Source organism: Salvelinus namaycush, unplaced genomic scaffold (genome assembly GCF_016432855.1).
Source record: "Salvelinus namaycush isolate Seneca unplaced genomic scaffold, SaNama_1.0 Scaffold3925, whole genome shotgun sequence".
In the NCBI taxonomy this organism is placed as follows: domain Eukaryota; kingdom Metazoa; phylum Chordata; class Actinopteri; order Salmoniformes; family Salmonidae; genus Salvelinus; species Salvelinus namaycush.
The window spans coordinates 5064-15940 of NW_024060925.1; the positions used below are offsets into that span (position 1 = coordinate 5064).

A 10877-nucleotide genomic window follows, 5' to 3' on the forward strand; every position below is an offset into this window, starting at 1 on the left:
CACAGGGGTCTGGGAGAGAGGTTTACAACACAGGGGTTCTGGGAGAGAGGTTTACAACACAGGGGTGTGGGAGAGAGGTTTTACAACACAGGGGCGTGGGAGAGAGGTTTACAACACAGGGGTCTGGGAGAGAGGTTTACAACACAGGGGTGTGGGAGAGAGGTTTACAACACAGGGGCGTGGGAGAGAGGTTTACAACACAGGGGTGTGGGAGAGAGGTTTACAACACAGGGGCGTGGGAGAGAGGTTTACAAAACAGGGGCGTGGGAGAGAGGTTTACAACACAGGGGCGTGGGAGAGAGGTTTACAACACAGGGGTGTGGGAGTGAGGTTTACAACACAGGGTGTGGGAGAGAGGTTTACAACACAGGGGCGTGGGAGAGAGGTTTACAACACAGGGCGTGGGAGAGAGGTTTACAACACAGGGCGTGGGAGAGAGGTTTACCTCACAGGGGCGTGGGAGAGAGGTTTACAACACAGGGGTGTGGGAGAGAGGTTTACAACACAGGGGTGTGGGAGTGAGGTTTACAACACAGGGGTGTGGGAGAGAGGTTTACAACACAGGGGTCTGGGAGAGAGGTTTACAACACAGGGGAGAGAGGTTTACAACACAGGGGCGTGGGAGAGAGGTTTACCTCACAGGGGCGTGGGAGAGAGGTTTACAACACAGGGGTGTGGGAGAGAGGTTTACAACACAGGGGCGTGGGAGAGAGGTTTACAACACAGGGCGTGGGAGAGAGGTTTACAACACAGGGCGTGGGAGAGAGGTTTACAACACAGGGCGTGGGAGAGAGGTTTACAACACAGGGTGTGGGAGAGAGGTTTACAACACAGGGCGTGGGAGAGAGGTTTACAACACAGGGTGTGGGAGAGAGGTTTACAACACAGGGACGTGGGAGAGAGGTTTACAACACAGGGGAGAGAGGTTTACAACACAGGGGCGTGGGAGAGAGGTTTACAACACAGGGCGTGGGAGAGAGGTTTACAACACAGGGCGTGGGAGAGAGGTTTACCTCACAGGGGCGTGGGAGAGAGGTTTACAACACAGGGGTGTGGGAGAGAGGTTTACAACACAGGGGTGTGGGAGAGAGGTTTACAACACAATGATGGTGAAACTAACCTTAGCCAGAAAGCGTTTGACCGCTGGGTACGGACCAATCAGGTCCAGGAATGGAGGCATGAGCTTCCTGAAGCGTGTGGTCGTTAGGCCAACCAGGAAGGTTCCACGGTCGCTAAGGCGGATGTTGTCAGGGTAACCGGGCATATTGTTCATGATGACCTCCTTGGTGCCAGCCTTGGGGCCTTTCAGCCAATACCTACAGAGGTAGAGAGAGAGAAGAGATACCCTGAGTCATTCAAACAAAATGGAGGGAGGGAGGGAGGGAGGGAGGGAGGGGGGGGGAGAAAAGATACCCTGAGTCATTCAAACAAAATGGAGGGAGGGGGGGAGGAGGGGAGAGAGAGAAGAGATACCCTGAGTCATTCAAACAAAATGGAGGGAGGGAGGGAGGGAGGGAGAAAAGATACCCTGAGTCATTCAAACAAAAGGCTTTTCAGCCAGTCCCTGGAGGGAGGGAGGGAGGAGGGGAGAGAGAGAGAGAAAGGGAGGGAGGGAGGGAGGGGGGGGGGGGAAAGATACCCTGAGTCATTCAAACAAAAGGCTTTTCAGCCAGTCCCTGGAGGGAGGGAGGGAGGAGGGGAGAGAGAGAGAGGAAGGGAGAGAGGGAGGGAGGGGGGGGGGAGAAAAGATACCCTGAGTCATTCAAACAAAAGGCTTTTCAGCCAGTCCCTGGAGGGAGGGAGGGAGGAGGGGAGAGAGAGAGGAAGGGAGGGAGGGAGAAGGAGAGAGAGAGAGAGGGAGGGAGGGAGGGAGGGAGGGAGGGAGGGGGGGAGAGAGAGAGAGAGGAAGGGAGGGAGGGAGAAGGAGAGAGAGAGAGAGAGAGGGAGGGAGGGAGGGAGGGAGGGAGGGGGGGGAGAAAAGATACCCTGAGTCATTCAAACAAAAGGCTTTTCAGCCAGTCCCTGGAGGGAGGGAGGGAGGAGGGGAGAGAGAGAGGGAGGGAGGGAGGACGATGGGAAGGAGAGAGAGAGAGAGGGAGGGAGGGAGGGAGGGAGGAGGGGAGAGAGAGAGAGAGGAAGGGAGGGAGGGAGAAGGAGAGAGAGAGAGAGAGAGGGAGGGAGGGAGGGAGGGAGAAGGAGAGAGAGGGAGGGAGGGAGGAGGGGAGAGAGAGAGAGAGGAAGGGAGGGAGGGAGAAGGAGAGAGAGAGAGAGGGAGGGAGGGAGGGAGGGAGGGAGGGAGGGAGGGAGGGAGGGAGGGAGAAGGAGAGGGAGGGAGGGAGGGAGGGAGAAGGAGAGAGAGAGAGAGGAAGGGAGGGAGAATGAGAGAACAATGATTGTCATAGAACAAAAGGCCTTTCTGTACGGTGAGGGTTCCTCTGTCCTGCTGATCCTCTGATAACACAATGGTATTTACATGTTAAAAGGAAAAACACAGGAAAGACAGTTACTATGGAAAACACTGTCGTGTGTGTGTGTGTGTGTGTGTGTGTGTGTGTGTGTGTGTGTGTGTGTGTGTGTGTGTGTGTGTGTGTGTGTACCTGAGGACACACCCGATGCTGGTCTCAGCCAGCAGCAGGAAGCTCTCGTCAGGTGACAGGGCGATGCCATTGGGCATGTAGAGCCCATCCAGCAGGACACCCACGCGCCCTGACACAGGGTCAAAGGTCAGGAGACGACCCAGAGCGTTGGTCTCTATCACCTAGACGTTAGAGGTCAGGGGTTATAGAGCGTATAAAGAAGACGGGTGATTTCTAGGAACACAGAGCGCCAGACCTCTAGTTTGACGTGTCGTCGTCCCCAGCGAGAGGAGGAGTCGGTAAAGTAAATGATCCCAGTCTGAGAGGAGATCTCCAACCCGTTCAGGAACGCAAACGGAACCCCGTCAGCTCCTACAGCACAAAGACATAAGACATAACTGGATGTACATTAGCCTCACAAACCTGACTTTTTCCATATTTTATTGCTTTACAGCCTTATTACAACATTTATTTAATCAAAAAAATCCGCTCAATCTACACATAATACCCCATAATGATATCACAATACCCCATAATGACATCACAATACCCCATAATGACATCACAATACCCCATAATGACATCACAATACCCCATAATGACATCACAATACCCCATAATGACATCACAATACCTCATAATGACATCACAATACCCCATAATGACAAAGCAAAAACATTTTTGATAATTTATTACAAATAAAATATGGAAATATCACATTTACATAAGTATTCAGACCCTTTACTCAGTACTTTGTTGAAGCACCTTTGGCAGCGATTACAGCCTTGAGTCTTCTTGGGTATGACACTACAAGCTTGGCACACCTGTATTTGGAGAGTTTCTCCCATTCTTCTCTGCAGATCCTCTCAAGCTCTGTCTTGTTGGACGGTGAGCGTCACTGCACAGCTATTTTCAGGTCTCTCCAGAGATTTGCTCCGTTCTGTACTTTGCTCAGTTCATCTTTCCCTCGATCCTGACTAGTCTCCCAGTCCCTGCCACTGAAAAACATCCCCACAGCATGATGCTGCCACCGCCATGCTTCACTGTAGGGATGGTGCCAGGTTTCCTCCAGACGTGACGCTTGGCATTCAGGCCAAAGAGTTCAATCTTGGTTTCATCAGACCAGATAATCTTGTTTCTCATGGTCTGAGATTCCTTTAGGTGCCTTTTGGCAAACTCCAAATGGGCTGTCGTGTGTCTTTTACTGAGGAGTGGCTTCGGTCTGGCCACTTTACCATTTAAGGCCTGATTGGTGGAGTACTGCAGAGATGCTTGACCTTCTGGAAGGTTCTCCAATTGCCACAGAGGAACTCTGGAGCTCTGTCAGAGTGACCATCGGGTTCTTGGTCACCTCCCTGACCAAGGCCCTTTTCCCCCGATTGCTCAGTTTGGCCAGGCGACCAGCTCTAGGAAGAGTCTTGGTGGTTCCAAACTTCTTCCATTTAAGAATGATGGAGGCCAATGTGTTCTTGGACCTTCAATGCTGCAGAAATGTTTTGGTACCCTTCCCCAGATCTGTGCCTCGACACAATCCTGTCTCGGAGCTCTACGGACAATCCCTTCAACCTCATGGCTTGGTTTTTACTCTGACATGCACTGTCAACTGTGGGACCTTATATAGACAGGTGTGTGGCTTTCCAAATCATGTCCAATCAATTGAATTTACCACAGGTGGACTCCAACCATGTTGTAGAAACATCTCAAGGATGATCAATGGAAACAGGATGCACCAGACCTCAACTTTGAGTCTCATAGCAAATGGTCTGAATACTTATGTAAATAAGGTATTTCTGTTTTTTATTTTTAATACATTTGGAAAAAAATCTAAACACCTGTTTTTGCTTTGTCATTATGGGGTATTGTGATGTCATTATGGGGTATTGTGATGTCATTATGGAGTATTGTGATGTCATTATGGAGTATTGTGATGTCATTATGGGGTATTGTGATGTCATTATGGAGTATTGTGTCATTATGGAGTATTGTGATGTCATTATGGAGTATTGTGATGTCATTATGGAGTATTGTGATGTCATTATGGGGTATTGTGATGTCATTATGGAGTATTGTGTCATTATGGAGTATTGTGATGTCATTATGGGGTATTGTGATGTCATTATGGAGCATTGTGTCATTATGGAGTATTGTGATGTCATTATGGGGTATTGTGATGTCATTATGGAGTATTGTGATGTCATTATGGGGTATTGTGATGTCATTATGGGGTATTGTGATGTCATTATTATTGTGTGTAGATTGATGAGGAAATGTTTGTATTTAATCCATTTTAGAATAAGGCTGTAAAGTAACTAAATGTGGGGAAAGTTAAGGGGTCTGAATACTTTCTGAATGCTGTACACGTAAAAAAGAAAAAAGTATAGTTTCCGGATCTTTCATCTTCTCTCAGATAGAGGACAGACACTTCAGAACAAACCTCCTTTAGGTTTTTGGGGGGGACTGTCTGTTATTCAATGTGTTTCTATTGGCTAATAGCAGTAAGGACTGTCTGTTATTCAATGTGTTTCTATTGGCTAATAGCAGTAAGGACTGTCTGTTATTCAATGTGTTTCTATTGGCTAATAGCAGTAAGGACTGTCTGTTATTCAATGTGTTTCTATTGGCTAATAGCAGTAAAGAATGTCTGTTATTCAATGTGTTTCTATTGGCTAATAGCAGTAAAGACGGTCTGTTATTCAATGTGTTTCTATTGGCTAATAGCAGTAAGGACTATCTGTTATTCAATGTGTTTCTATTGGCTAATAGCAGTAAGGACTATCTGTTATTCAATGTGTTTCTATTGGCTAATAGCAGTAAGGACTGTCTGTTATTCAATGTGTTTCTATTGGCTAATAGCAGTAAGGACTGTCTGTTATTCAATGTGTTTCTATTGGCTAATAGCAGTAAGGACTATCTGTTATTCAATGTGTTTCGATTGGCTAATAGCAGTAAGGACTATCTGTTATTCAATGTGTTTCTATTGGCTAATAGCAGTAAGGACTATCTGTTATTCAATGTGTTTCTATTGGCTAATAGCAGTAAAGACTGTCTGTTATTCAATGTGTTTCTATTGGCTAATAGCAGTAAGGACTATCTGTTATTCAATGTGTTTCTATTGGCTAATAGCAGTAAGGACTGTTATTCAATGTGTTTCTATTGGCCAATAGCAGTAAGGACTATCTGTTATTCAATGTGTTTCTATTGGCTAATAGCAGTAAGGACTATCTGTTATTCAATGTGTTTCTATTGGCTAATAGCAGTAAGGACTATCTGTTATTCAATGTGTTTCTATTGGCTAATAGCAGTAAGGACTATCTGTTATTCAATGTGTTTCTATTGGCTAATAGCAGTAAGGACTGTCTGTTATTCAATGTGTTTCTATTGGCTAATAGCAGTAAGGACTGTCTGTTATTCAATGTGTTTCTATTGGCTAATAGCAGTAAGGACTATCTGTTATTCATTGTGTTTCTATTGGCTAATAGCAGTAAGGACTATCTGTTATTCAATGTGTTTCTATTGGCTAATAGCAGTAAGGACTATCTGTTATTCAATCTGTTTCTATTGGCTAATAGCAGGAAGGACTATCTGTTATTCAATGTGTTTCTATTGGCTAATAGCAGTAAGGACTATCTGTTATTCAATGTGTTTCTATTGGCTAATAGCAGTAAGGACTATCTGTTATTCAATGTGTTTCTATTGGCTAATAGCAGTAAGGACTGTCTGTTATTCAATGTGTTTCTATTGGCTAATAGCAGTAAGGACTATCTGTTATTCAATCTGTTTCTATTGGCTAATAGCATATTTATATATTCATATATTCTTAATTTATATATTTATTATTATTATTATTATTTTATATTTATACCTTAAGGGGTCCTGAAACTCCATATCAAATAGCTAAATAATCAATAAAACAATTCTATATGTTAGACCTGCTGTCCAGTCAGAGTTAAGGTTGGGGTTAGGGGGGTTAGGGGTCAGGGGTCACCTGTGTTGCTGGGTTAGACTGTGAATGTGAAGGATCAGACCTTGTTTGCTGTCCAGTCTGGGGGTTAGGGGACGTTACCTGTCTTGCTGTCCAGTAGCAGGGTCTTGTGTCCAGTCTGGGGGTTAGGGGACGTTACCTGTCTTGCTGTCCAGTAGCAGGGTCTTGTGTCCAGTCTGGGGGTTAGGGGACGTTACCTGTCTTGCTGTCTACTAGCAGGGTCTTGTGTCCAGTCTGGGGGTTAGGGGACGTTACCTGTCTTGCTGTCCAGTAGCAGGGTCTTGTGTCCAGTCTGGGGGTTAGGGGACGTTACCTGTCTTGCTGTCCACTAGCAGGGTCTTGTGTCCAGTCTGGGGGTTAGGGGACGTTACCTGTCTTGCTGTCCAGTAGCAGGGTCTTGTGTCCAGTCTGGGGGTTAGGGGACGTTACCTGTCTTGTTGTCCAGTAGAAGGGTCTTGTGTCCAGTCTGGGGGTTAGGGGACGTTACCTGTCTTGCTGTCCAGTAGCAGGGTCTTGTGTCCAGTCTGGGGGTTAGGGGACGTTACCTGTCTTGTTGTCCAGTAGCAGGGTCTTGTGTCCAGTCTGGGGGTTAGGGGACGTTACCTGTCTTGTTGTCCAGTAGCAGGGTCTTGTGTCCAGTCTGGGGGTTAGGGGACGTTACCTGTCTTGTTGTCCAGTAGCAGGGTCTTGTGTCCAGTCTGGGGGTTAGGGGACGTTACCTGTCTTGTTGTCCAGTAGCAGGGTCTTGTGTCCAGTCTGGGGGTTAGGGGACGTTACCTGTCTTGCTGTCCAGTAGCAGGGTCTTGTGTCCAGTCTGGGGGTTAGGGGACGTTACCTGTCTTGTTGTCCAGTAGCAGGGTCTTGTGTCCAGTCTGGGGGTTAGGGGACGTTACCTGTGTTGTTGTCCAGTAGCAGGGTCTTGTGTCCAGTCTGGGGGTTAGGGGACGTTACCTGTCTTGCTGTCCAGTAGCAGGGTCTTGTGTCCAGTCTGGGGGTTAGGGGACGTGACCTGTCTTGCTGTCCAGTAGCAGGGTCTTGTGTCCAGTCTGGGGGTTAGGGGACGTTACCTGTCTTGTTGTCCAGTAGCAGGGTCTTGTGTCCAGTCTGGGGGTTAGGGGACGTGACCTGTCTTGCTGTCCAGTAGCAGGGTCTTGTGTCCAGTCTGGGGGTTAGGGGACGTGACCTGTCTTGCTGTCCAGTAGCAGGGTCTTGTGTCCAGTCTGGGGGTTAGGGGACGTTACCTGTCTTGCTGTCCAGTAGCAGGGTCTTGTGTCCAGTCTGGGGGTTAGGGGACGTTACCTGTCTTGCTGTCCAGTAGCAGGGTCTTGTGTCCAGTCTGGGGGTTAGGGGACGTTACCTGTCTTGTTGTCCAGTAGCAGGGTCTTGTGTCCAGTCCGGGGGTTAGGGGACGTTACCTGTCTTGCTGTCCACTAGCAGGGTCTTGTGTCCAGTCCGGGGGTTAGGGGACGTTACCTGTCTTGTTGTCCAGTAGCAGGGTCTTGTGTCCAGTCTGGGGGTTAGGGGACGTTACCTGTCTTGCTGTCCAGTAGCAGGGTCTTGTGTCCAGTCTGGGGGTTAGGGGACGTTACCTGTCTTGTTGTCCAGTAGCAGGGTCTGGTGTCCAGTCTGGGGGTTAGGGGACGTTACCTGTCTTGTTGTCCAGTAGCAGGGTCTTGTGTCCAGTCTGGGGGTTAGGGGACGTTACCTGTCTTGCTGTCCAGTAGCAGGGTCTTGTGTCCAGTCTGGGGGTTAGGGGACGTTACCTGTCTTGCTGTCCAGTAGCAGGGTCTGGTGTCCAGTCTGGGGGTTAGGGGACGTTACCTGTCTTGCTGTCCAGTAGCAGGGTCTTGTGTCCAGTCTGGGGGTTAGGGGACGTTACCTGTCTTGTTGTCCAGTAGCAGGGTCTTGTGTCCAGTCTGGGGGTTAGGGGACGTTACCTGTCTTGTTGTCCAGTAGCAGGGTCTTGTGTCCAGTCTGGGGGTTAGGGGACGTTACCTGTCTTGCTGTCCAGTAGCAGGGTCTTGTGTCCAGTCTGGGGGTTAGGGGACGTTACCTGTCTTGTTGTCCAGTAGCAGGGTCTTGTGTCCAGTCTGGGGGTTAGGGGACGTTACCTGTCTTGTTGTCCAGTAGCAGGGTCTTGTGTCCAGTCTGGGGGTTAGGGGACGTTACCTGTCTTGCTGTCCACTAGCAGGGTCTTGTGTCCAGTCTGGGGGTTAGGGGACGTTACCTGTCTTGTTGTCCAGTAGCAGGGTCTTGTGTCCAGTCTGGGGGTTAGGGGACGTTACCTGTCTTGCTGTCCAGTAGCAGGGTCTTGTGTCCAGTCTGGGGGTTAGGGGACGTTACCTGTCTTGTTGTCCAGTAGCAGGGTCTTGTGTCCAGTCTGGGGGTTAGGGGACGTTACCTGTCTTGCTGTCCAGTAGCAGGGTCTTGTGTCCAGTCTGGGGGTTAGGGGACGTTACCTGTCTTGCTGTCCAGTAGCAGGGTCTTGTGTCCAGTCTGGGGGTTAGGGGACGTTACCTGTCTTGTTGTCCAGTAGCAGGGTCTTGTGTCCAGTCTGGGGGTTAGGGGACGTTACCTGTCTTGTTGTCCAGTAGCAGGGTCTTGTGTCCAGTCTGGGGGTTAGGGGACGTTACCTGTCTTGCTGTCCAGTAGCAGGGTCTTGTGTCCAGTCTGGGGGTTAGGGGACGTTACCTGTCTTGTTGTCCAGTAGCAGGGTCTTGTGTCCAGTCTGGGGGTTAGGGGACGTTACCTGTCTTGCTGTCCAGTAGCAGGGTCTTGTGTCCAGTCTGGGGGTTAGGGGACGTTACCTGTCTTGCTGTCCAGTAGCAGGGTCTTGTGTCCAGTCTGGGGGTTAGGGGACGTTACCTGTCTTGCTGGCCAGTAGCAGGGTCTTGTGTCCAGTCTGGGGGTTAGGGGACGTTACCTGTCTTGTTGTCCAGTAGCAGGGTCTTGTGTCCAGTCTGGGGGTTAGGGGACGTTACCTGTCTTGCTGTCCACTAGCAGGGTCTTGTGTCCAGTCTGGGGGTTAGGGGACGTTACCTGTCTTGCTGTCCAGTAGCAGGGTCTTGTGTCCAGTCTGGGGGTTAGGGGACGTTACCTGTCTTGCTGTCCAGTAGCAGGGTCTTGTGTCCAGTCTGGGGGTTAGGGGACGTTACCTGTCTTGTTGTCCATTAGCAGGGTCTTGTGTCCAGTCTGGGGGTTAGGGGACGTTACCTGTCTTGCTGTCCAGTAGCAGGGTCTTGTGTCCAGTCTGGGGGTTAGGGGACGTTACCTGTCTTGCTGTCCACTAGCAGGGTCTTGTGTCCAGTCTGGGGGTTAGGGGACGTTACCTGTCTTGCTGTCCAGTAGCAGGGTCTTGTGTCCAGTCTGGGGGTTAGGGGACGTTACCTGTCTTGCTGTCCAGTAGCAGGGTCTTGTGTCCAGTCTGGGGGTTAGGGGACGTTACCTGTCTTGCTGTCCAGTAGCAGGGTCTTGTGTCCAGTCTGGGGGTCAACAGAAAACAGTCCAAAGTAGGAGTCAGCTACGATCAGCTGACCACCACTGTCCAACCGCACACCATGAGGACGACCACAGACTGGCTCATAGTCTGTCCTGCTACCTAGAGGACCAACAGAGATAACATCATAGTCTGTCCTGCTACCTAGAGGACCAACAGAGATAACATCATAGTCTGTCCTGCTACCTAGAGGACCAACAGAGATAACATCATAGTCTGTCCTGCTACCTAGAGGCCCAACAGAGATAACATCATAGTCTGTCCTGCTACCTAGAGGACCAACAGAGATAACATCATAGTCTGTCCTGCTACCTAGAGGACCAACAGAGATAACATCATAGTCTGTCCTGCTACCTAGAGGACCAACAGAGATAACATCATAGTCTGTCCTGCTACCTAGAGGACCAACAGAGATAACATCATAGTCTGTCCTGCTACCTAGAGGACCAACAGAGATAACATCATAGTCTGTCCTGCTACCTAGAGGACCAACAGAGATAACAACATAGTCTGTCCTGCTACCTAGAGGACCAACAGAGATAACATCATAGTCTGTCCTGCTACCTAGAGGACCAACAGAGATAACATCATAGTCTGTCCTGCTACCTAGAGGACCAACAGAGATACCATCATAGTCTGTCCTGCTACCTAGAGGACCAACAGAGATAACATCATAGTCTGTCCTGCTACCTAGAGGACCAACAGAGATAACATCATAGTCTGTCCTGCTACCTAGAGGACCAACAGAGATAACATCATAGTCTGTCCTGTTACCTACCTAGAGGACCAACAGAGATAACATCATAGTCTGTCCTGTTACCTA

At 49.2% G+C, this 10877-nt stretch overlaps 1 protein-coding gene across 1 annotated transcript; it reads right to left on the minus strand.

The window, feature by feature from the left end:
• Positions 1 to 1120: 1120 nt before the first annotated feature.
• zgc:194209 (uncharacterized protein LOC570908 homolog) lies at positions 1121 to 10156 on the minus strand (the record flags this gene model as incomplete). The annotated part of the gene is made up of 4 exons (XM_038985908.1): positions 1121 to 1316; positions 2598 to 2758; positions 2833 to 2948; positions 10004 to 10156. Coding segments are annotated over 4 exons (626 nt in total), but the record flags the coding sequence as incomplete, so codon positions are not given.
• Positions 10157 to 10877: the final 721 nt, after the last annotated feature.